This window comes from Naegleria gruberi, assembly GCF_000004985.1.
Source record: "Naegleria gruberi genomic scaffold NAEGRscaffold_38, whole genome shotgun sequence".
In the NCBI taxonomy this organism is placed as follows: Eukaryota; Heterolobosea; class Eutetramitea; order Acrasida; family Naegleriidae; genus Naegleria; species Naegleria gruberi.
In genome coordinates this window covers 45,670-70,284 of record NW_003163289.1, presented here as the reverse complement: position 1 = coordinate 70,284, position 24,615 = coordinate 45,670, and the positions used below count along the sequence as shown (strand labels likewise).

The 24,615-nt window shown below is 33.7% G+C and overlaps 14 protein-coding genes across 14 annotated transcripts; 8 read left to right on the top strand and 6 right to left on the bottom strand.

Annotated features, from left to right (window-relative positions):
* Positions 1-1,999: 1,999 nt before the first annotated feature.
* NAEGRDRAFT_70058 (uncharacterized protein) lies at positions 2,000-2,926 on the top strand (the record flags this gene model as incomplete). The annotated part of the gene is made up of 1 exon (XM_002674722.1): positions 2,000-2,926. One exon carries the CDS (start codon positions 2,000-2,002, stop codon positions 2,924-2,926), a length of 927 nt encoding a protein of 308 aa, XP_002674768.1.
* A 202-nt stretch (positions 2,927-3,128) lies between these two features.
* On the top strand, positions 3,129-4,313 carry NAEGRDRAFT_50719 (uncharacterized protein; the record flags this gene model as incomplete). Its single annotated transcript, XM_002674721.1, has 1 exon — positions 3,129-4,313. One exon carries the CDS (start codon positions 3,129-3,131, stop codon positions 4,311-4,313), a length of 1,185 nt encoding a protein of 394 aa, XP_002674767.1.
* A 706-nt stretch (positions 4,314-5,019) lies between these two features.
* On the top strand, positions 5,020-5,760 carry NAEGRDRAFT_50718 (uncharacterized protein; the record flags this gene model as incomplete). Its single annotated transcript, XM_002674720.1, has 1 exon — positions 5,020-5,760. One exon carries the CDS (start codon positions 5,020-5,022, stop codon positions 5,758-5,760), a length of 741 nt encoding a protein of 246 aa, XP_002674766.1.
* A 6-nt stretch (positions 5,761-5,766) lies between these two features.
* On the bottom strand, positions 5,767-6,997 carry NAEGRDRAFT_70056 (uncharacterized protein; the record flags this gene model as incomplete). Its single annotated transcript, XM_002674647.1, has 2 exons — positions 5,767-6,678; positions 6,740-6,997. 2 exons carry the CDS (start codon positions 6,995-6,997, stop codon positions 5,767-5,769), a joined length of 1,170 nt encoding a protein of 389 aa, XP_002674693.1.
* Positions 6,998-7,771: 774 nt separating this feature from the next.
* Positions 7,772-9,758, bottom strand: NAEGRDRAFT_50717 (uncharacterized protein; the record flags this gene model as incomplete). Its single annotated transcript, XM_002674646.1, has 2 exons — positions 7,772-9,304; positions 9,408-9,758. The coding sequence occupies 2 exons, from the start codon at positions 9,756-9,758 to the stop codon at positions 7,772-7,774; spliced, it is 1,884 nt and encodes a 627-aa protein (XP_002674692.1).
* A 201-nt stretch (positions 9,759-9,959) lies between these two features.
* NAEGRDRAFT_70054 (uncharacterized protein) lies at positions 9,960-10,887 on the top strand (the record flags this gene model as incomplete). Its single annotated transcript, XM_002674719.1, has 3 exons — positions 9,960-10,090; positions 10,178-10,669; positions 10,722-10,887. The coding sequence occupies 3 exons, from the start codon at positions 9,960-9,962 to the stop codon at positions 10,885-10,887; spliced, it is 789 nt and encodes a 262-aa protein (XP_002674765.1).
* Positions 10,888-11,003: 116 nt separating this feature from the next.
* NAEGRDRAFT_70053 (uncharacterized protein) lies at positions 11,004-12,571 on the bottom strand (the record flags this gene model as incomplete). The annotated part of the gene is made up of 2 exons (XM_002674645.1): positions 11,004-11,649; positions 11,697-12,571. 2 exons carry the CDS (start codon positions 12,569-12,571, stop codon positions 11,004-11,006), a joined length of 1,521 nt encoding a protein of 506 aa, XP_002674691.1.
* A 219-nt stretch (positions 12,572-12,790) lies between these two features.
* On the top strand, positions 12,791-14,704 carry NAEGRDRAFT_70052 (uncharacterized protein; the record flags this gene model as incomplete). The annotated part of the gene is made up of 5 exons (XM_002674718.1): positions 12,791-12,997; positions 13,036-14,123; positions 14,168-14,362; positions 14,405-14,569; positions 14,641-14,704. 5 exons carry the CDS (start codon positions 12,791-12,793, stop codon positions 14,702-14,704), a joined length of 1,719 nt encoding a protein of 572 aa, XP_002674764.1.
* Positions 14,705-14,746: 42 nt separating this feature from the next.
* On the bottom strand, positions 14,747-16,195 carry NAEGRDRAFT_70051 (uncharacterized protein; the record flags this gene model as incomplete). Its single annotated transcript, XM_002674644.1, has 3 exons — positions 14,747-15,894; positions 15,938-16,030; positions 16,099-16,195. The coding sequence occupies 3 exons, from the start codon at positions 16,193-16,195 to the stop codon at positions 14,747-14,749; spliced, it is 1,338 nt and encodes a 445-aa protein (XP_002674690.1).
* Positions 16,196-16,935: 740 nt separating this feature from the next.
* Positions 16,936-19,611, top strand: NAEGRDRAFT_70050 (uncharacterized protein; the record flags this gene model as incomplete). Its single annotated transcript, XM_002674717.1, has 1 exon — positions 16,936-19,611. The coding sequence occupies one exon, from the start codon at positions 16,936-16,938 to the stop codon at positions 19,609-19,611; it is 2,676 nt and encodes an 891-aa protein (XP_002674763.1).
* A 167-nt stretch (positions 19,612-19,778) lies between these two features.
* NAEGRDRAFT_70049 (uncharacterized protein) lies at positions 19,779-20,588 on the top strand (the record flags this gene model as incomplete). The annotated part of the gene is made up of 2 exons (XM_002674716.1): positions 19,779-19,899; positions 19,942-20,588. The coding sequence occupies 2 exons, from the start codon at positions 19,779-19,781 to the stop codon at positions 20,586-20,588; spliced, it is 768 nt and encodes a 255-aa protein (XP_002674762.1).
* Positions 20,589-20,709: 121 nt separating this feature from the next.
* NAEGRDRAFT_70048 (uncharacterized protein) lies at positions 20,710-21,330 on the top strand (the record flags this gene model as incomplete). Its single annotated transcript, XM_002674715.1, has 1 exon — positions 20,710-21,330. The coding sequence occupies one exon, from the start codon at positions 20,710-20,712 to the stop codon at positions 21,328-21,330; it is 621 nt and encodes a 206-aa protein (XP_002674761.1).
* A 3-nt stretch (positions 21,331-21,333) lies between these two features.
* NAEGRDRAFT_80517 (uncharacterized protein) lies at positions 21,334-22,066 on the bottom strand. The gene is made up of 2 exons (XM_002674643.1): positions 22,039-22,066; positions 21,334-21,886 (listed from the first exon to the last, which is right to left on the bottom strand). Exons 1-2 carry the CDS (start codon positions 22,060-22,062, stop codon positions 21,371-21,373), a joined length of 540 nt encoding a protein of 179 aa, XP_002674689.1. The 5' UTR covers positions 22,063-22,066; the 3' UTR covers positions 21,334-21,370.
* Positions 22,067-22,840: 774 nt separating this feature from the next.
* On the bottom strand, positions 22,841-24,511 carry NAEGRDRAFT_58655 (H+ transporting two-sector ATPase; the record flags this gene model as incomplete). Its single annotated transcript, XM_002674642.1, has 1 exon — positions 22,841-24,511. The coding sequence occupies one exon, from the start codon at positions 24,509-24,511 to the stop codon at positions 22,943-22,945; it is 1,569 nt and encodes a 522-aa protein (XP_002674688.1). The 3' UTR covers positions 22,841-22,942.
* Between the last annotated feature and the right edge of the window lie 104 nt (positions 24,512-24,615).

Here is a 24,615-nt window from a genome sequence, read left to right as displayed (position 1 = left end):
CTGTTTATGTGTAAATAACATCATTATAACGATTCATCTATTGTTAGTGTTAATACTGAATTCATATCCATTCATATCATGTGATTAGATGATAACCATTAAGAACCGTGTGGTCCCATTCTTGCTCTGAATTTAAAATTAAAAATCGATCAAAGTTGGTGGCAAGAATGAAAAATTTACAAAATCGAGCACAATTCTTACAGATTTTTCGTGTTTTGGTCGTTTTCTCTGAACATTCACACGGATCTTCGAATAGTAATGGAGGACACTCACATAAAGGAGAGGAAGAACATTTAACTGTAAATTCTGGAAAGACATGAAATGTATTGGAACATAAAGAAAATAAGGAACGTCACAAGTTCCACTATTCCTTCCTTGTCAAATCCTTGCTTTTTATATCATGGATGTCAGATATTTAATATTTAAAATGAAATAGAAAAAAAATAGAGAATGAACGTGGCTACTGCATGTTATTTTAATAATTAAAGAAGGAATTACAATTAATCAAGAAAAATCCTATGGAACATTGAATGTTGTCCTTTGTTTGGAAAACAATATTTGAGTGGCATTTTACTTCCGTATGATCCATATAAGAGATTTTGTTTATAATTATTATTCCATTGATGATTGGAAATCAAATAATAATATTGATGATTGGAATTGAAATGATTACACCCAAATGGAAGATTTAAACTAACACACCAACTTGTATGGGTAATAGTAATTTTCATAAGGAGAGTTGGAATCCATTGTGGAATATTGATTCGATATTAAAAGGATTCCTTTTTGGAAAATGATTCAATCTATGGAAGTATGCTAGGACAGCGTGTGATGCATTCAAGAGACCTTTTACATTTGTGTCAAACATTTGATTTTGATAGGAAAACTAATCTAGGATAATGGTTGAGTGAAGAAAAGAAGAAATTGGCACTGATGAGATATGAAGTTAATAACTAAAATCACATCTTTACTAAATTATTCCCAGACATGGTTGATTTAGCCAAGAAAACCATTAAGGAGCAAGAGGAAAAGATTGTTCATATCAAGGAAGCAGAAACTTCAACAAGTGTGGAATCTAGTGGTAAATCGGTTTGGGATGACTTCTATCTTAGGTGCTCATCCTCGTTTTAATCATTGTACTTTATGTAGTCATGTAAATCACATATATTTTGTAAATATATTAGAAAGTTTGGTTATATTAAGAGGTTCCTCTTTCATTGGATAGGTTGCGTTCGTTACGAATATTCAATTCTCCTTCCTTGAAGTCAAAATAATTCATCTTCCTTACATTTCAAATAGTTCATCTTGATCTAATTGCTAAATCTCAAGAGGAATAGCTAATTGATATCCAACCATAGGAGAAGCATACAATTTCAAGAATTTCGTTAACCGAGAGCAAACTTGGGAGTCTTGTATCATCGAAAGATGTTATTATTTTGATGAATTAAAACGTTTGTTCAATAGAATCACCAATTTTACCATTCATTGTAAAATGCAGCATGTTCTGTTCTTCCAGCCTTGATTTGAAACGCAATAACAAAACAAAAAAAACAGCTCAAAATCAATCCTTAACGAATCCAGATGAAACTCACAACTGAAAACACCGCTATGCTTTCGACTTGTATCAACAAGTTATATGATAATAGTAACACTCGTAAGATTGTATTCAGTATCATTCATAGGTTGTTAGGAATCACTCAAGAGTTAGAGTTTGATTTTTCTTCTGCAAAGGAATTAAGTAAGGCTTTGAAAGAAGTTTTATATTCCGAAACTAACCACAAAGTAGCCTTACTAGTCATCCTCCATTACTGGGAAGTTTACGTCCTCTCACAATGGTATTACCAATAGTCAAATTGAGAAGGCTGCTTTGGAATATTTAGAAACCAACCTGAAGTCTGCTCACACATTTCTCTACTTCAAAGAGCAAAGTTGGAAAAAATTGTTCAATTGTCTCCTTCAAATTGTGCAACAACACCAAAATTCATTACCAGCAAACTTTATGAACACTAACAACGGTGAACCTACAAAAGAAACAAAGGAAGAGGTAGCAACTTCCCCAACTCCTATTAATGATAGTACTAATGATGCTATGGAAACAAAGGAAGAGTTAGAAACTACCCCTAGTAATGAAAGCACCAATGTTACTAATGAGACAAAGGAAGAGTTAGCAAGTGTTTTTCAAGCTACCATACCAAACGCTCATCATAACTCTCAAGCAAATATGGAGGTTTTCATCAGTCTTCTTGATCAATTTAGAATTGACAACATTAAGGAGAGGAACAGATATCAAGAAGAAATGAAGACACTTCAAGGTGAAATGAAGTTAATGGCAAAGCAGCAACAGGATCAAACAGAGAAGACAGAAAAGAAGCATCAAGAAGAAATGAAGACACTCCAAGGTGAAATGAAGTTAATGGCAAAGAAGTATCAAGAAGAAATTAAGACACTTCAAGGTGAAATGAAGTTAATGGCAAAGAAGCATCAAGAAGAAATGAAGACACTCCAAGATGAAATGAAGTTAATGGCAAAGAAGTATCAAGAAGAAATTAAGACACTTCAAGGTGAAATGAAGTTAATGGCAAAGAAGCAACAGGATCAAACAGAGAAGACAGAAAAGAAGCATCAAGAAGAAATTAAGACCCTCCGAGGTGAAATGATATCTTTGAAAAAGGATCACAAAGGAGAAATCAGCAATCTTACTGAATTTGTGAAGCACCTTGAAGATGAAGTGAAGTACCTTAAGGATCTTATTGACAAGAATGAAAAGGAACAACAAATTGTTACTAATAATTGGAAGGATTTGATTGCCGAAAAAGATAAGAAAATCTTACATCTTCAATGTAACGAACCTTTTAGCAAAGGAGTTTGTGGATGCAAATGTGGTGTTTGTCGTCAATGTATGGGACATTCCTCAATTAGCCAATGATTTAACTTGATATGAATTATCCTCTACTAATAAACCCGTGGTTAATTTACCTAAACTACTAAGAACAATTTTCAAACCACTTTTTTAAGCGCCTTTTTGCCGCTTTTTGATTTTTAGGCTATCATTGAACAGGAACTTCAAGTAAATGGCTGATGTGGAATTGAGAACAGAAACCTCCTTTTGACTATATTAATTTTAAAAAATGTCGACAAGCAAAAGGGGAGAATTATCGTCAACTAGGAAATTTTCAACACCTTCATCACTACTTAGTTTAGCACATTATGAGCAGGAGGATGTTGTGCTTCGATCGAAAGACGGAAAGATCATACTTTCCGAAGAGGAATATATAAAAAAAGTTGATTATATAATTAAACGAGATTACTATCCGAATTTATTGAGTGATTCGGAAAGAAAAGAAAACAAAATGTCACTCGATCAATTTTTAAACAAATATACTAGTGAGGATAATGCCTCATTCTCGGAAATCATGGAAGAATGGAAGATACGAAATAAGAAATTAATTGAAAAGATTTATGATAAGAATGCTCAATCAAATGTAAATCGTTTGGTATTACCAATTGAAAATGTAAATAACAGTATTAAATCGATAACGAGTGCCAAGGATGAAAAACTCATGTTGGAACACATCGATGATTATGATAATCACATTATAGCTTACTCGGATGAAACAACATTAGAAAAACGACTGCAAATTGATGAAGATGAGGAAGTTGAAAAATACAAGAATTCTCTAATGTTCTATCCAGCAGGAATCAAGAGAAGTTCAGAACCCTCAAACAAAATTATCAAACACAATGGTACACGTGTATCTGCTCAAGTTATTACTAAAAATGAAAGTTTAAGAACTATTCAAGAACAGAAGCATTTTGACCTTGATGAAGATCCTAAATCGGTGTTAGAAAAAATTAGTCAACAAATTAACAACTCTATGACTGTAAATGGTCACATGTTGGAACAGACACCTATTATTCATCCATCAGAGTCAGCTGAAATAATGACATGGGGTACAATTGAATCATCTCCATTCAGAGTTCCAGAAACTCCCCAAAGAGAAGCTATTTCTCAAAAGCTAGCAGCCACTGCCAGTAAGAATATTCGTAAACGAGAAAGTATGACACCAAATCAAACATATAACTACTCCAGAACTCCAACTTCTACCAGATCTTTTTCCACACCAAACACACCATTATCTTCACCTTTCCAAAAACCACTAACTCAACAATATCAATCATTATCAGAGGCAGCTCAGAAACTTGCCAAGCGTCACATCAGCACTCGTTTCGTAGCTCCACAAAGCTCATCAACAGTTTCAAATAAGGCCAACAATGAAGAAATTGTTCAAATCAATAAGAAGAAGAAAGTCTAGATACAGAAAACAAATTCTGAAACTGGAGAAGATGGAAAATTATTTTCAAATAATAGTGATTGTTGTAATGACTGACAGTAATATTACAATTTTAATAATTTAATAATTAAAAAAAATGAGAAAATCAACAAGCATTACGATCAACCTAAGCTCGATTCTTTCACCCTCTTCACCACAACAACCAGCAACACTACAAACTTCTGCTTCTTCTTCATCTATTCATTCCGATCCTTCTAGTGTTGTTTCATCATCGGCATCACCAATTATTAATAGTAGTAGACTTGAATCACCAACGACTCCGAACAAGGCTGACAAGTTACCAATCATACAACCATGTAATCATTTACATCCACCATTTAGGTTTAGATGTATTGCTCAGAATATATTTGTTGGAGGTTATCCAACTCTGAGAAATTTAAGATATCTAAAGAGGTTAAAATTAAAAACCATTATATCACTGATACCGGAAAAACCAATAACAGATTTAAAGGAATTTTGTGAATATGAAAATATTAAAATTCATCACATCTATACACAAAAGTATAAGGAACAGGTTTCATTGTCATTTAGTGAAGTTTCTTCCATTATTGAAATGTTTTTAAATTCAAAATATCATCCTATTTATTGTCACTGTTTGGATGGAACTCAAGTTTCAAGTGTATTGGTGATGTGTTTTAGAAAATTACAAAATTGGAGTAAAGGAGCAATGAAGAATGAATTATCGAGATATACATCAGAATTGAGTACAGAAGATTTTGATTTTGTAAAACAATGGAAAGGTCCTATTAAAATTGATAAAAGATATTTACCAGAGTGGGTAAAGACATCGAGTGCAATAGTTCAACTCTTGGTAACAGATGAGAAAAAGAAAAAAAAGCATGGAAAATCAGCTGCTTCACAAGAGGATGATGAACATGTTCTTAAACACGCCTCTGGTATTAAAATTGTTGTGGAGGGTTATGAAGAGATTACCAAACATGATTCTATCAATGTTGCAAATTCTCCATCTCATACCAGTATCAGTATTAATTCTAAAGGAATTCTCACACCAAAGAAATCTGTCACACCAACTGTAGATATTGTAAAAGCTATTAATTCTAAAACAAGCAAGCCAAAGGAAGCCAAAAGTGCTGATAGTGTTACTTCACCTTTGGGAGATGAAGCTGATTTCCTGATGAGAGAAAACATTCAAGAGGATAATATTCCGCCATTTGTAGAAACACAACACATATTAACCAAGAAGGAAAAGCCTTCACTATGCATAAGAGGTCTTGATCTGGGATACACATCTGAAAGACAACGACAACAATTGATTGTTTGGAAAAACAAGAAACTTACCTTTAGAGATTTGGATCTACCAGAGGATGTAGAGGAATATTTGGACGATATGGATGACCCTTTCATTTATGACGAATTTCTTTCATTCTTAACAGATCAAAAAGATTAAAATTATTTATTCAAATACTTCAATTCCTTCGTATTTCTCACCTTTTCCAAGCTCTTCAGGCAATTCCAAAACTCCAGTTGGAGAATCAAGCAAAACTACACCATTATCATCAAAAATTGTAAGATAGGTCTCAACTATTTCTTCTGGATGAGAAACCTCAATAACTCTTGTGGCCAAGTAGTGGTTATTACCAGCTGTCTTGGTCAATCTGACAATGTCAGTAAAACCAAATCTCTTATCCAAAAAGTTATCATAAAATTCTTCTGGATTTTCGCTCTTTCTGCCAACTCTAACAACCTTCTTAACTTGTTGTAAATCAATGTCAGTTCTGATCATGATATTTGCACCCAAATACTCATCGGATTTTTCATTATATTTTACATCTTCAGAATGTCTTCTTGGAAGGAAAATCCATTCTTTCAAAAATTTGTCATAAAATACAGATTCGTGAATAAGATAACCTGGTTCAGTAGCATTAACAGATTGCCTTAATCTCATATAGACTTCTCCCCAATCAACTGAAATCTCCTTGTATGATTTTCTATCAATAACCTTAACCCATTCACAATGTCTATTGAGTGCTTCTCCATTAGCAACCCATTCCTTTCCAATAGATCCAATATAAAGTCTATCATCAGGACCAACAGTGGACCATTCTGCCTTTAATGGAATCTTGGTATTTCCATCTCCAGAATATAAAACATGTCTTGGATAAGCTCTTTCTTGTTCCATATCAATTTCATAAACAATTCCAGTATAATCACAAGTAGCATAAAACTTTCCTCTCCACAAAGATAAAGTACTCAATTCCATACTTCTATTTCTTCTTGCTAATAAGGATTGAATTTCAAATTTAGAATTATCCTTTCCAAACTCTATGGAATATTTTCCATTTGCTTTTCTTTTCACTATTCCTTTCTATAATTTATATTCCAATAATGGATTAATCATCATCAATATTGTCATCATTAAAACTTACAATCACAAAACTCCTCCACTTGAAATCATTCTTATATTTTGAATCCTTGTCCAAATCAGCAATCATTGCAAATCTATATTCATTTGGTTCACTTGTATAAATCTTTGGTTTGTAATTATCAATATTTGACCATGATGATCCTCCACTCTGTTCCTGAATAGTCCTCAAGGATAACAAGTGATGATAGAAAATGGCTGATAAGACAGCCCCCATAGCCATCATGAATATTCCTATTGATGAAGTACAATCAGAGGTCATATTATTTCCTAATTCAATTCCGATACAAAAGTGTGTTGGTTTTTAAAATCAAAAGGTGCAACCGTGAGTGCTTCTTTGTCTATTTTTTTCTTGATTTTTATGTTTGTCAATTAAGAAGAGTGGATACTTTGAGTAACAAGGAAAATGTCCGTTTTGATAGGAAGGTGGCGGTCCCTACCTATTTTCAAATGTCCTCTTATCGGAAATTGAGTAAAACAAACAAATTGTAATGCAGAGATTGATTTCCTTAGTGTGTATGGTACGATAAACGACTTGAACATTGGATCTTTTTGAGAAGAAATAAAAAATCAAATATTAAATAAATAAAAATGGATGAATCATTGCAACGATTGCCTCAGCAAATGTAAGTGATGATTGCATAATAGAAAAGGTGGAGGTGATTTTTAATATTATAAAAATCGTTATGATTTATTGGAAAATTATTGTGTGGATTTAGATCATCACAAGAGGAAGAAGTTTTAGGATATTGTTGTGTAGATAATAATGGATTTTGTATTAAAGCCTTCGGAACGTTGGAAAATAATTGTGAAAAGACATCGGGTTTTGTCAGAGGAGTTTTGAAAAGAGCTGAAAGATTAGGAAATTCACCAATAGTAACAATTGAATGTGAATCAACAAAATATCTTCTTCAATCATCTCAAGATAAATCAACAAATGTCTGTATTGTTAAAAAGATTTCTGTACCAACAAATGTGGAACAAACTACTGAAGAAGAACAAGAACCAGAGGAAGAATAAATTGTAAATAATTAATTTATAGAGTATCAGCTGCCACTAAATCAACTATTACAGATTCCAATAATTTAGTTTCTAATTCCTTTTGTTTAGGTATTCCAATTTCTTCATCAATATTATACATATACACACTTCCAGATAGTGATCCTGTCACTAATCTCTTGCCATCTCTTGACCATTCTAACTTATTCAATGCTGATGAACAAACAGATGTTTTGTAAATAGGCATTTCTTGATCAATATTAATATTCCAAAGACTCAAAATACCAGCTCCATCAACTGCTGCAAATAAGGATGGATTTTGAGGTGACCATTTCACATCGTACACATAATCTTCAAATTCATCAAATGAAATTAGGGATGTTTGCTTTCTTTGACACCACAATTTACAAGTCCAATCCATACTCGATGAAATTAGCAAATCTGAGAATTCCATCGTTGGATGTGAATCAAGTGAGGTAATAGGAGCCAAGTGACCTTGATATTTGTCAGTATTGAGTCCTTTCTTACTTCCAAACCTATCTGCAGAGTAGATTATTCCATTCTCGCTACCAACATAGAATCTATTAATTTCTCCCTTTGGGAATTTCATTACTTGGGACAAAATTGAGGTTGGTGCATATACTGAATTACGTTCTAATCCTTGAATCAATTCTACTGGATTGGTTGGTGTTGAATTTTCTTGCTGCTCGTATTTAGTTATGGTTAGATCAACAACTTCTGGTGGTGTGTCCAACTTGTTCATCGACCAAGTGCAAATTCTTCCATCAGTACTCATTGTCACAAGATTGTGACCTGCTTCAGAACTTCCAACAATTTCCATACCAAAGATTGGCTCAGTATGGCTTCTTGAGCTAATGGCAGTTCTAATAACAGGAGCTGAGGTTTTTTCTCTAATATCCCAAACAACTATCTGACCAGTGTATGTTCCTCCTATCACCAAGCTTGGATTATATGAGTAAAATTGAGCTGTACTAATTGGAGTTTCACAATGAAGATGAAGCTCAGGTTTTCTTGCATAATGTTGATTCCAAACAAGTACCAAACCTTCATTTTCGTGCAAAACATCACTACTGCAATATGTTGCTAGGAACAACTCCTCAAATTTAGGGGACCACGATAAGCTAGTGACAGCTTTCTGTTGGCAAATATTTTGATCGAAAAATGTTGTTTCCAAATTAACTTTTTCAGATTTTGAAACTTGGAAGCTGTTGGTGAAATCATCTGCATAATCCAACAAAGGATCAAAGGGCTGTCTGACACACTTTTCAACAAATCTTGAAGCCTTGAAAAAGAATTCTTGGAATTCCTTAGTCGATGAAATTTCTTTGTACTTCTTTTCAATATCCTCTTGTTCCAATTTCTCTTCCTTGACTGTCTCAATACTAGTAAGGTATTCTGCTGGTATTGTAAAATCAGAATCGTCAGTGACAATCAAGTCGTCCACATTAATTCCTTGTTTTGTATTTGGTCCTACCTCAATTATTTTTGCAACTGTTTGTTCCTCGAATTCCCTATCGGTTTGTGACGATTTTTCATAAATCATTTTCGACTATTCCAATTCAAATTTTCTGTTATATTCGACAACTTACAATCGGAGGTAGATCAATTACATTAACTCTCGAAATTAATTTTAATTCCCTCACTCGTTTTACCTCTCCTCCAACTTCTGAAATTATCGTTCCATTATTCGTAATATCAAATAATTCGCCTCTTTGTATTGCTGCTGCTTTTTTAGTATCCACTAAGGGCACAACAGATTGTTTTGATATTTTAGAATCATCCACAGCAGTAGATATTTTCTCTTGTTTATCTTCCAATTCTGTTGGAGTTTGTTGAGGTTGTGCTGATCTCGGAGGCACTAATCCCTCAATGAAAGACACTTTTTGTCCTGAGGCAGATTTCTTATTCTTGTATGCCTCCAGAGCTTCCTTCTTCCTCCTTATTTCCTCTTTTCTTCGTTCAATCTCCAATTTAATATCATCACCTCCACCTTTTGAAGACATTTTTTAATTATTTGAAAATTAGATTGTATCGTTTTATTCCGCCCAATTTTTATACAAAATCCACTTATATTAAATATTTGAAACAATAATCAGTGTTTTGTTTAATGAGTAATATTCTTATTTGCTATTAAATAAAATAGAAAAATAATACTTTTAAAGAACAAAAAGAAGAATCTATTATTAGAGCAATTCCAAAAAAAAATGTCATCAAACTGGACAACTATTGAATCTGATCCTGGCGTATTCACTGAATTGATCGAAAAGTTTGGAGTTAAAGGAGTGCAAGTTGAAGAACTTTGGGCTTTAGATCATGAAACTCTTTCGGAATTAAAGTAAGTTGATGATGAGAAACAAGCCTAATTTTAGTATGGTGTGATCACAATATTTAATATTTATTTTGTTTGATTTTTCATCTAAAGACCAATTTATGGTTTAATCTTTCTTTTCAAGTGGATGTCGGAAAAAGATGAAAGACCAATTCTTGAACAAGCACCAGAAGGAATGTTTTATGCCCAACAAATTGTTACAAATGCTTGTGCAACACAAGCCATTTTGTCCATTCTCATGAATATTGATACAAATGAAGCCAAAGTTGAACTTGGAGATGAGCTTACACAATTTAAATCCTTTTCATTGGGTCTTCCATCCGATGTTATTGGAGAAAGTATTGGAAGTAGTGAATTGATAAAACAAGCACACAATGCTTTTGCTAGACCAGAACCATTCATTATTGAGGAGAGTAAGAAACCAAAGAAAGACGATGATGTATTCCACTTTATTGCATATTTGCCATTTAAAGGAAATTTATATGAATTAGATGGTTTGAAGGGTGGTCCAATTCTTTTGGGTGAATGTTCAAACGAAAATTGGGTTGAAAAGATTATTCCTGAAATTCAAAATAGAATTCAAAAGTATTCCGAACATGAAATTAAATTCAATTTGATGGCTGTTATTGGAAATAAGAAACAACAACTCGAACAAGAATTGGTACGTCTCCAAACAGAAGAACCAAACTCATTCGAAAAGATTAGTCTTGTTCAAGCAAACCTCCAAATGGAAGAAGAAAAACACAACCAATGGAAGCAAGAAAATGCCAGAAGAAGACACAATTATGTTCCTTTCCTTGTAAATTTATTGAAGATTTTGGCCGAAGAAAAAGAATTGTTACCTTTAATTGAAAAAGCTAAAGAACAAGCTGAAAAGAAAAAGTAAATTATTAAAAACAATATACTCTTGTAGATAGATTTATAATCCAAGAACTTTCTTCTTCTTTTCGGCAAATTCTTCTTGAGTAAGAATACCCGAGTCCAGTAATTCTTTCAACTTTTTGAGTTGTTCCATTTGAGTGTCAAAATCAGTTGAAGCCTTCTTTTCAATCTTTGGTTGTTCTTGTTCTACTAAAGGCTTGGTATTTTCAACAGCTTTTTGTTCTTCTTTTGGTTCTTCTTGAGATTTGAAGTTTTCTTCTCTCTCAGTATTTTCCTCAGTGGTTCTCTTGTAATCTTCCTCATCTTCATCAGCGACTGAAATAACTCTTGGGAATCTTCTCACATAGACAGAGTCACCACTCTCTTCATATTCTTGCTTGGTAATGTAACAACTCTCAAAAGAGCTCATTGAAGCCATCATTGAAAGACCCTTATAAGCCAAATATTTATCTTGAGCTTGAATAATATTCCAATTGATAGTGTCATCCTTAGCAAGCAAATCCAATTCCATGAATAATCTCTGTCTTAAACCGTTCAATGTCGAAACTCCACCCATCAATAGAATATTCTCTAACACTGATTTGTTGGTAGTTTGGTGTTTGAGAATCATTTGTGGAAGAGGAATGAATGATTCCTCAAGTGGTTTGTATGGATTAATAAAGTTTCTTGTTGGTTCGAATAAGCTTTTTAAAGTTAAAAATTCAATAATCAATTCAATTGAAACACATACCTTTCATAAGCTTCGTATCTTTCATTTTCCAAATGAATAATCTTTCCATCAGGTAATTGATAATCAATTGGAGGTACATTTTCAGAATCATAATTCAAAGAAATAAATGAATTTGCATCCTTAGCTTTTACAACACGAGCTCTATCACTACGTGTGTCAACATATTGTTCACGATCTGTCATCATCTTTACAAAAAGGTCTGAAAAGTAATTTCCATTCAATCCATGATTAATAATGTGAGATTTTGGACAACCATCTTCATAGGTAATTGAATAATTAGTTCCAAAACCAATATTTACAACTGTTCCATTTGTCAAACCTGAGGCAACTAGACCACATTTAGTTTGTTCCTGGAATGCAAATTTAGAACTTTTCAATTCTTCAAAAACAACTTGAGTCAACTTTGCCAATGCCTTATTTTGTCCATTTAAATATTCATAACCAGTCATTAAGAATGGTAAATTTTCAGTCTTGGATTTAAACTTTTCATCAACATTGCTAACAACTTCTTTAATCAATTTTGAAAAATCATTCAAATTACTGAACCATCCACCACTTTTAACAATTGGATATGGAATGAAAGAAGCAGATTCATGTGATTGTAATCCAAAATATAACTTGTTTTCATCTAATCCTTTAGCAAAACCACGTGTAAGATCATATCTATAAACCCATGAATGGAAATCTTTCACAAGTGGTACCACTTGATCTTGTCCATTCAATAAACCACCATGAAGACTAAAGGTTCCGATATCGAAGAGTAAACTTTGTGTGGAATTTTCTTGACTAGTTGATTCTTCTTGTGGTCTAAAACTCTTTGCTGCCTGTTGAAGCTTTTGGTTTCTGACAAGACTGTTGAGTGCTCCAAGTTTCATTTTTTTTGATTTGTTTTTCTATTCGAATGTCAACACAAACATTGAAAAGTGATGGGGAAGAGTTTATTATTGTAAACTTTCACTGAAAACAATTCTCATTATCAAATTAGTCTTCAATTACAAGTAAAAATGATTTTTCTGTTGTTTGTATTGTGAGGAATGAAATTTTGGCGCCAATTTCGTAATCACAAGTGAGTAATAATTTAAAACAACAAAAAAATGAGTTTATTGCCAGAGGAAGCCACTATCATCGATCCAGCAACACAAAACACCAGCAACAATACAATGATGAGCAAGACCACTTCCGATGATGAACAAATTGAAAAAATCAACAAAGGGATTGCTGAAGCTATTGAATTGGCGGAAACAGAACCAGAGGATGAGGAACAGCCGTACTCTAACAAGTATAAGGCCAGAGATGATTTGGTAAGTGGGATTTGGAGAAATATATTAACTTGGAATAGGAAGCAATGGCAAAAGAATTAGTAGGAAATGAAAAATTAAAATGTTTATTTGGAAAAGTATTGTTGAATATAGCAAAAATTTGTTATGACACAGATGAAGTTTCTTCTGCTGAAAATCATTTAATTAAGGCTATTAATTGTATAGGAGATCATACGAAAGGAAATGTTTGTGAAACTAAAAAGACTGGCACTACAAACGAACCAGTTTCTTCATTGGTTTCTATTCATGAATGTTTGATTTCCGATACCACTACTCCAACCCAACTAAAATATATCCATAATATGACAGAATCATACAACTATTTGGGTGCAATTTGGTCGAAAAGAAATGATTTTGAGAAAGCCAGAGAATATTTAAAAAGGGCTGAGGATATTTACTCATTCTTCAAACAAAATGAACAAGAAGTAGATCAACAAGTTGCAAAGAATATGGAAGGAGCATTCACATTAACAGCCTACTATCTTGCTCAAGTTTCAACTGAACCAAAATTAGCAGCAAGATATTGCTATCTCACTCTTCAAAGACAATTGGATAGTGGGCTTGAATTCAACAAGATAGACTGGGCTGAAAATTGTTTACAATTATCAGCATTCTTTTTAGATGCCTTGGATTATAAGACTGCTCTTCACTTTATAAAAGCAGCTGAGTACGTGCTCTTACAAAATCCATCCGGTTCAACAATTGAACAAGAAGTTGTTGCTAAGGTAGCAATGGCCAAAGGAAAATTATGTCTCGACAAGTTAATTTATAGCAAATCGTGGGTTGAATTAAATGAAAGCAATAGAATTTCAGAGGGTATCCTAGCAGTTGCTGAAGATGGAAAGAAGGAAATTATTCAAAAGAGACACGATTTTGATACATTCTATTTCAATAACATTCCAATTGAACACAATGAAGCTGACTCGTATGTTTGCAGAAACTTTAGTGAGGCTCTCGAAATTTTCAGAGAAGGAAAGAAGTGTTTTGAAAAATCAATGGAATACTATGTAATTGACGGATTTGTTACCGATCATATTAAGTTACAACAAGATCTCAGCTCTCTCTACAAATTGATAATATTTTTCGAAGAAAATCTCGATAGAAAAATGTAAGTTTATCACATGCTCAAATTATTTGCTTAATTTCAAAAAGTGGAATGCATGAAAGACGTCTCGATTTGTTGGAGAAAAATATTGATGAATTGAATGTGGCTCATTATAGATCCATCCTTAAACAAATTGCATTTGAAGTGGGAGAAACTTATGTATCCATTTTTGAGTTATTATTGTTGAAGAACAAGTTGAAGGACAAATATAAGGAAGCAAGTATGAAGAAAATTAACACAATGTAAGTACCATGTTTGAGCTATTTAATTTTAACGAATGAAAGTATTTCCAAAACTATAACAATATTTGGAAAGTTTTCTGAATTATTTGTAGAGTCTTCCAAAGTTAATATTGAAGATGAAAACAAACCAGCATACTTTAGATCCCGTTTAATTGTTGCAAGAATGTACTATAATTATATTTCATCCGATCCAACTAAGACAATTGAGTATATGGCAAAAAGTTTGAAAGAATATGAATTTTGTGTTAAATTCTTCAAGGCTAATAATACTATTCTAGACGATTCGAAAACAGAGTACGAGTTGGCACAACAAATGGTCTCGCTTCTCCCAGTGAAAATTAATGAGATTAATGCTCTTTTACAAAAATAAATTTATAATACATGTTAAATTCCAGTACCAAATACATGGGCTGGTGATGTTCCAATTGTACTTCCAAGAGAATATTGGCCAGGTCCTGGAACACCTTCCATCGACCTGTTAGCTAGACTCGTTCTTCCTGAAAGTGAATAACCTTTTGGAGATCTCATTGACCCCTCAAAGTCTGATTTGTTTTGATAAGCTCCAGGTCCAGGTACTACACTGGTTGGGGATAAATCTCTGTGTCTAGACGACAGAGAAAATCCTTTCTTTGGACTATTATTGAAATCTGTTGGCAAGTTGTAACTTCCAGGTCCAACAGATGTGTTATTTGGTGACATATCTCTGTGTCTTCCAGAGAATGAAAATCTAGGTGATCCATAATGAGATTCGAAATCTGATTTGTTTTGATAAGCACCTGGCCCAGGAGAAAAAGAATTTGGTGAATTATCTCTATGTCTTCCAGAAAGGCTGAATCCCTTCTTTCCTAGTTCAAAATCGGATTTAGATTGATAAGCTCCAGGACCTGGATTATCAAATTTGCCATTCATTTCTTTCGTCCTTCCCTTAAAACTTGCACTTTGTGAACCATTAAATGATGTAGGAACAGTATATGCACCAGGTCCAGGTACTACACTTGTTGGGGATAATTCCTTATGACGATAGGAAAGAGAAAATCCCTTCTTTCCTTCTGTATTGAAATCAGTGCCTAGAGAATATTGACCTGGCCCAGGAACAAATGATTTTGTGTTTGATTTAGTTCTTCCTGAAATTGAAAATCCCTTTGAAGAGATCTCAAAATCTGATTTTGACTTGTATGATCCTGGTCCTACTACTGGATTAATTGCTGATGAAATGGAGTGTCTTCCCGATAATGAATACTTTGGTGATTGATTATTTAGAAAACTATTTTCCTTAAAGTAGCTTCCTGGTCCTGGATTATTGATTTTGGATGCAGATGATGTTCTTCCAGAAATTGAAAATCCCTTTCTTGGTGATTGTTCAAACTCTGAAGGTAAAGTATAAGCACCAGGACCTACTGGATTTGCACCAGAGGCTATTTCCTTATGTCTAGAACTTAAACTGAATCCTTTTCTTGATCGAACGCTTTGATCCATCTCAAAGTCTCCTCGGGTTGTATAAGAACCAGGTCCTGGTCCTGCTCTTCTCTCAACTATTAAATATTTTCAATTTTGTGCTGAAAAGAAAATACTTACTCACATCGCCATATCTTCCATGAAGGGAAACTTTTGTTCCTTCTCCAATCGATGATTTTATATTATAATTTCCTGGTCCGGGTACTTCCATCTCTATTTAATGGGGGAAAAAGAAATGATGAAGTTGATCATTTTAATAATGAAAATAATCGACAACTTACGAGCCTTAGTAGTGAGGGGTCTGCCATCCCTCTCTCTCACCGGAGTTAAACGAACACTACTTGATGAAGTCTTATTCAATGCAGAGGAAGGCCGCATTGCTGTTGTACTTTGAGCTAAATTTTTTTTTAAGGATTTATGTAACGGATAGCCTTTGAGTAAAACTACAGTTCGCTTGCAAGACAGCAACAGTCTTTCTCATGGTTATTTATTAATAATTGCGCGCTTCATCTCTCTATCGATAAGTGTCAACAAATGTAACGATTATTCCATCAATCCAATAAGATGTTGTAATTCTTGAACTTGGTTTTTTGATGAGAGGTTATTACTGTTTGTCCGAATATCAACCATCATCTATTTAATTCCTGGAACACGGATTTCAATTGCTTTTTTAAACAACATTTATTTTGAATCTTATTACTTGTTGTGCTGACCTTGATTAAGGTCAATCTGAAATGAAGAAAAAAGTTGTAAAAGATTAATAACAAGTCAGGTTTGATCAGAGTTTAATATTTAAAAAAAACATTGGGCCTTTCTGTTGCACAAATGATATCAAATTAATTTCCACAATGGCCAATATTAGAAACTTTCCACAAACAATTCCAAGGAAACGAAAAGATTAGCGTAAATGATAACCGTACAAACACCATAAACAATTCATCACACAAAAAAATGCACAGAACAAGAATCACTGAAAGACCATCATGGTTTGTGGTCTGTATGATTCTTTTAACGATGATTGGATCGATCGGTAGGTTGATAACAATTATCTTATTAATATTTAACTTCGGATGATGATCACAGTTGCTCAAACATATAAAATTAAGTTGATGCAGCCAATGGAAGCTGTTACACTCGAAGCCTCAACAAAATACTCCAAATCATTGGTTGTTCAGGTTCTTGGTGAATTGGGTAATCCTGTTCCGAATGTAACTGTGTATTTTTACGCAACCCCAAAATCAAATTATAAGATGAAACCATACTTTTCCCCATCAATTGCAAAATCGGGAATCGATGGAAGAGTATTTACTTCCCTCACAGCTGGTAACACACCAGGTGTTGGCTCAATTTCAGCATCTCTTAATAGCAAACTTAAATATACAAATGATACAACAGCAGTTTCATTTTCATATACTGTTACAGCACCTGTTTACGGTGAAGCTTGGGGACAAATTTCATTTGTGATTGTCTCTTGTTTGCTTTCAATGGTAGGAGCTTTCTTTATTGCTGTTTATGTGATGAGAAAAAATAGAGGTACTAGTGCAATGATTGCTGTAGCTGATCCTATTAAGGAAGGAGCCAGTGGATTCTTAAAAACTCAATATTTGGCAATAGGTGGTATTACTATCCCAGTTGCTTTCTTATTATTTGGTCTTTATTTATTAAGGTCAAAAAGTTCTACAGACCCTGATATTCATATTGCAGCCATTGCTGCTATAGTTACTATTAGTTTCTTGATTGGAGTTTTATTTTCTGGATTATCTGGATTTGTTGGAATGTTTGTATCAGTTAATGCAAACTCGAGAGTAACCAATGCTGCTACAAGAAGCTACAGAGAAGCTTTAAATATTGCAATGAGATCTGGAGCTTTTGTTGGATTTTTAGTAGTTTCTTTATCTGTATTGGGAGTTATTGTACTTTTCTCTATTTTATATCTTGCCATTCCAAAGGAAATGATTACTCCTACTCAAATTGTTGGAATGATTGTCGGATTTTCTTTTGGTTGCAGCTTATCAGCATTATTTGCTCAACTTGGAGGAGGTATCTTTACCAAGGCTGCAGATGTTGGTGCTGATCTTGTCGGAAAGGTTGAACAAAATATTCCAGAAGATGACATTAGAAATCCTGCTGTTATTGCTGATCTTGTTGGAGATAACGTTGGTGATTGTGCAGGAAGAGGTTCTGATTTATTCGAAAGTATTTCTGCTGAAAATATAGGTGTAATGATTTTAGCAGGTACCCTTACTTCCAATGCATTCCCTCAAATTTCAACCCCACTTTCATATATTATTTTCCCACTTGTTGTTCACGTTTGTGGTATGATTGGAACTTGGGTAGGAATGTTCTTTGTTCGTGTTAGAGATGTCACAGAGATGGGAAGTGCTGGAGACGATAGCTATTCTCTCATTCGTAATACTGAGTTGTCAGAAACAACCTTAATGGAAAATGAAGAAAATGAAGAATCATCTATCAGACAAGAGTTCCTTGATGATCCAATGAAGGCCCTCAACCGTGGTTTTTATGTCAGCGTTCTGGTCACAACTTGCCTCTTTGTAGTTTGTTCATATTGGTTATTGAGATCTGATGTTTATCCAAATGCTTGGTGGAAGTTTATGCTTTGTGGATTGATTGGTGTTCTTACCTCTTTTGCATTTGTCTTTATCACCATTTATTATACTGACTTTAATTGGAGACCTGTGAAGGAAATTATTGAATCGTCTAAGAGTGGACCTGCTACTAACATTATTTCAGGTATTGCTGTAGGTTTAGAATCAACTGGTGCCCCTGTTTTTGTTATTTGTGTTGCTATTCTTTCATCTTACTACCTCGGCAAAAGTAGTGGAATTACTGATGAAAATGGATTACCAATTGGTGGATTATTTGGTACAGCTGTCGCTACCATTGGTATGCTTAGTTCTTCTAGTTATATTTTAGCTATGGATACTCTTGGACCAATTGTTGATAATGCAGGTGGTATTGCTGAAATGTCCCAATTACCAGCTAATGTAAGAATGATTACTGACAGATTAGATGCTGTCGGTAACACTACTAAGGCTCTTACAAAGGGTTATGCTATTGGATCTGCTGCCCTTGCTGCTTTCCTTTTATTCTCTGCTTTCCTTGATACTGTTGAAGCATACATTGGAACTAGCTTTAAGGTTGTTAATCTTGCAGTTCCAGAAGTCTTTGTTGGAGGTCTCATTGGTGCTTGCTTAGTCTTTGTTTTCAGCTCTTTGACAATGAGAGCTGTTGGTACAACAGCCCAAACTGTTATTGAAGAAGTTAGAAAACAATTCCAAGAAATGCCAGGTATTCTCGAATTCAGAGAAAAGCCAAACTATGAAAGATGTGTTGCCATTGTTACTCGTGCATCTCTCATACAAATGATCTTCCCAGGTCTTTTGTCTGTTTTAGTTCCAGTCTTGGTTGGGTTTATATTTAAGGGTGTTGGTGCTGCTGTGGGGCAACCAAATCTAGGAGCAGAAGTTAGTGCTGGTTTCTTGATGGTTGCTACTATTACTTGTATCTTAATGGCTCTCTTCTTCAATAATGCTGGTGGAGCTTGGGATAATGCTAAGAAGTTGACTGAAATGGACAAGGTTCTCGGAGGTAAAGGATCTGCCATTCACAAAGCAGCTGTTATTGGTGATACTATTGGAGATCCTTTCAAAGACACAACTGGTCCAAGTATTCACGTTCTTTGTAAATTATTAGCCACCATCACTCTTGTTGTTGGTCCTCTCTATCTCAATTACACTGGTACAAATTTATTCAACACAACAACCACTGCCTAATCTGCTAACAATATAATAACAAAACCTAATGTAACAATTTAAAACCTCTCTGTTATTATTACTGCAATCTCTTTCTTTTGGATCCTCCAACAAACTTTGTGCAAGAAATCGCTTCAAAGACAATTTTCAACATTAAATTTGAAATTAATTTGATTAAAAAAAAACAAATGACATCACAACAAGCTTCATCAACAGAATCGATTACGGACAAGAATTCAGCAGGCATCACTTCTTCGACGACAGAAAACAATGAACAATTATCAAACAATATTCATCAATTTTTAAATTGTAAGTTGATTTGTTAATTGTTTACTAAATGATTTTTTTCAGTCTTTTCCATGTTTTCTACCAATAATACTGTAGTTACTACAGCAGGCCCAGAAGACTCGGATGATGAAGATGAATTACTTAAACAATATGTAGTCAAGAAACAAAAGGAAAAGTTTGAAAAATCTAAAATGTCTAAGAAAGCACAAAAGAGATACAACAAAAAATTGGGAATTGAAGGATCCGATGATGAAGATGATGAACCTATTTTCGAAGATGAAGAAATGGACGGAAAGAAGAGAAAACGAAAAGAAACTGATACATCCTCTATGAAATTCTCTAAAGTTATCGACTCTTTGCAAGATGATACTGATGTTCATACCACAAGTGGTGATAGTTTGAAGAGTTCAAGGAGTATCAAAAAAGCACTCTCGGAAAAACGTAAACATCAAACCAAGTTGAGTCATATGAAGCATGGTGATAAGATTGCTAAGGAAGAAAAGTTACAGTCTGCCATGACTAAAATTGTTAAAGGAAGAGATGACTCTGATGTTAAAGTTTTACAATCTAAATTGAAGAGACAACAAGATATGAAGAAGAAGAAACAAAAACCAAATTCAACAAAGAAGAGAGCAGGTTTTGAAGGAAAGAGCAGCGGAAAAATTAATGATTTGCAAAATCTTCAAAAATTGAAACAAAAAGTACGATAAATAAAGTATTAATTTTAATACTTATTCATATATTAATCTTTAATATGTTGATCATTAAATTTGATAACAATAATAATGATAAATAAATATTAGAAAATTAAAATATTAAGTCATATAAAAAATGATAAGACGTAAACTGAATCATTCTTCGAAAATTAGCATTCAACTCTATCATCATTTCAAAATTGGAAATATACGGAAATGTTGTTATTCTACAATTAATGATAGTAAAATTAATGCTTCGGAATTAACAGAAAAAAAGGAACAAAATAATATTGTAAATACAGAAATTGAATCAGACAATGAAAAATCATTCTTACACGGACTAACAGATACTTTGGGTAGTATTCAAACTACCTTCTCACAGTGGCGTCACAGATTGCAAGTTACAAATGACCAACTTGAAAAGATTGAAAAATCAAGGTCAGGAAGAGGGAAATGGCATAGAGGTCTATTCTTTTTTGCTGTCTGTCTATTTCATATTATTTTCTTTTTAAATTTCAACCTTTTAGCAATCAGTGATTGGACTGAACAACATGTCAAACAAGAAATTGCCAAAACACTTAGTGATGAAGGAAGTTTCACAATGTATATGCTTTCACTTTATTCTCAAAAACCAACCAAAGATATCAGAGAAACACAAGCCCTAAATCGTGAAAAGTTCTATTCGAATAGAGAATTGGCAAGATTGAGTTTTGAAAAAGTTTCACTAGAACAAAAAGTACAAGAAACCAAATCATAATTTACGGAGTAAAAAACCCTAATTTTTATGATACTTGAATTTACAAAGATTTGGCAGTTTCTTGGCACCAAGTCAAAATCTTTTCAGCTCTTTCCTTCTTGATTTTAAGATATTCTTCATGATTCAATTGAAGATATCTATCCATAGCTCTTTGGGAGAGGACAGGCTTCAATTCAAAGAATTCATTCAAAATATCTTTGTAATCTTCACCGTAGAAGGAAATCAATGTATGTTCGTCCAATTCAATAGTATCAACACCATCCATAGCTCTAGCAAATTCAAGATTCTTTTCCTTTGGAATGAGATCTTCAGTCTTGTATTGTTTGTTAAGAGCTTCATTGGCAGCAGCAATGAATTCTGGGGTAATTTTATATGGACGGATAGCAGTCAACAAAGAAATTAATCTATCCTCATAGGCACCATTGTTCCAGAGAGATTGGAGTGGAGAAGCGGCCTTGAAAGCTTCCTTTGAAGTATCGTAGGCACGTGGAGTTTGAGCAACGACAGCGTATGATCTCTTGGAGTTGTTGTTGCAGAGAATCTTGCTTGTTGCCTTCTATTAAAATTTTAGTAATATAACACATTGTTGTTAATTTATAATAACAATTTGCAATAATAATAATTCATCATGATGTTGTTGTTTTTGTTGTACAAAAAGTGTGCGAAATTGAAGAGTGGTAAGCAAGAGCTGTTTAAAAAATAACGTACAGTGGTGGCTAATCTGTTGAGCATTTTTTTAAATTTGTCGTCCTTGCCTAGTTTACAAAAATTTGAAACCAGCCCGCTTTAAAAAAAACTTAGAATTAAATCATTAAAGAATGAAGCCTTCGGAAACTCACGCTGATTCTTGGACACTTGAAGAAATTGTTGAGGAAATATCAACGATAAAGTCTCGTCCTCTTGAAGAGAAAATTAAAGATATTCTTCAATACGCAGACTCTTTGCAACAAGTTGAGGACTTGGAATTTACAGAGTGTGGAAGATTACAAATATTTGAAATTATTAACCAACAATTTCCGTTACAACAACAACAGCAACAACAACACAGTGACAATAATTCAGACAATAGTCAATAGTGTTATTGACGATTTTTCCTCAGACTTTCATAGGCCTTTTCACGATTTTCTGTATTTCCGGTTGGATTCAGAATAGGATCTAATTTACTCTCATGCTCCATAATCCATAATTTAATACGGAAGAAGGTTCTAGAAATTAATCCAACAGGTTCTCTATTCTCATGTAATTCTTCCATTGAACCTTTATATCCAGGAGGTCTTGTTTGATACTTTTGATAATAGGCATTATTGGCTAAAAACTTGTCTCGTTTTCTTTGTGCTGACTTGTATTGATCCCATTCCCATTCGATATATTCTTTATTATAACCTAGAATAAAAGTACATATTGAAATTGGTATAATGTATTTCAATTTAGAATATTGAAAGTATTTGATGAAGGTTTTGTTAGTGTTCGGAGAGGTTATTGATGATTTAATTTGATTGGGCGTTTTGTGATGGAAATAGGATGGATCTTTCATTTTTATTTCAATGTTGTTTGAATTATAAGTTTACAAGGTGTTTCATTAATTAGGAATGTTAATAATAATCAATTAAGATTACCAATCCTCAGTAAAAGTTCCAGAAGCTGAAGGACAGAATGAATCTGTTGACATTTCAGCATTTGCAAATTTGAATTTTTCTTTCAAAACACTGAACACATCAAATGACTGCTTTGCAGCTGGTTTTTCAGCAAGAACACGTTCTGATGCTTTGGAAAGTTTGATTCCGTTTCTTATTCCTTCCAGAAGATCAGCAACAGCATCATTTTTAGCTGTCTGTTCTCTTGGTGATGTTGGTTTCAACATTGCCTTTCCAGATATTGCTGTTGCAGAGTTGACCAAACTTTGAGAAAGAGAAATGTTAATAGAAGGAGGCACTGGTTGAGTTTTTGGAACTGGTGGAACGATTGGCTTAAGATCAACAGGTTTAGCGACTGGTACGATATTCACAGGTGGAGGAGGAATATTAGGAACTGGTGGAATGATGCTGACAGGTTGGTTAACTTGCTCAGAAGAGGGAGCAATTTCTATTACCTTAGATTCTGGTGAGTAATCAGGTGTTAAGGTGTTTTGGTTCGGCTGTATTTCTGGCAGTTTTTGAGTAGTTACAGCTTCTAGGGTGTTGTTTTGACTTCTTGTTTTCTTTAACAACGTCTTCATCTTTTCTTCCATTGGTGATTTTATCTTTGGCTCCTCTGGGGAAAGAACAGAATTGTCAATCTTCTTTTGACTTCCAGCGCTTCTCAAAACAGAGCTTCTTGTTCTTGAAAGAGATTGATTTTGATTCTCAGAAATTGTAATTTGTTGAATATTTTCGAATATTGTTCCTTCTTGCTGTAGCGTTACCTTAGATCCATTGTTCTTATCATATTTCTTCCACACAGGTATCACTTTCTTCACTCTCTTTTCTGGAACTATTACATCACCAACGGAATGTTTCTTCTTCAGAAAGATTATTGATTGAGTTTGGGATGATTGTGTTTGATTATGCAGCTCTCGTTCTTTCTGCTGCTCGTTCCTCAAATGCCTAACAAAGGTATCTTTCCATGTCGAGAATAAACCATCAGGATTCGAATAGTTCTTGTAATAAGACTGTAAATAGGGAGGTTTCAATAAATACTCATCAACTATCCTAAAGTTTGGCATATCCTCACATTTCTGATATTGTTCAAACCAACCATAGGGTATAGTCTCACTATTAAATCTTCCTTGTTCTGGTTCCTTATAATCCACTCGTTGAATAACTTGCTTTCTCTGAATTTCTTCAAATTGAGAGTTGTCATAAAACTCCTTAATTCTATTTACTTTCTCCGTTAGAATGATAACTTTTTCATGTACCTGATAGACTCTTTCGAATGTTTTATCGGCCTCTCTAGTTATACTCTCAATAGCCACCTGAGAGGTCAGTGAGAGCTTTTTTAAATTTTCCAACATTCCTAATAATGATGATGTTTGAGCAACTTGAGTACATGTTCTTAAATCCAATACGGTTGATTTGGTTCTATCCTCATTATTTCCACTATTCGTTTTTTCATCATTAGTATTATTTAAAGTCTTTTCAAAGATTTGATGTTTCTTCTCTGAAACCGCTTGACTATTCTCAAGCCGATAGACAACAAGAGACATTTTTTGAAGGCTTTGAAATTTGTAATTTTACCTCAACAAACATTCCAGGGTAAATCGATTCGGAAGGTTTTCATTTGATGTCTAGAGATTTGGCGCCAAATTTT

Bases quoted from the DNA above. Each gene is read 5' to 3' on its own strand.
- NAEGRDRAFT_80517 (XM_002674643.1), bottom strand. From the start codon at position 22,062: ATGCTCAACAGATTAGCCACCACT. The intron at 21,887-22,038 runs GTACGTTATTTT...AAATTTTAATAG, and splicing joins TCAACAGATTAGCCACCACT to AAGGCAACAAGCAAGATTCT.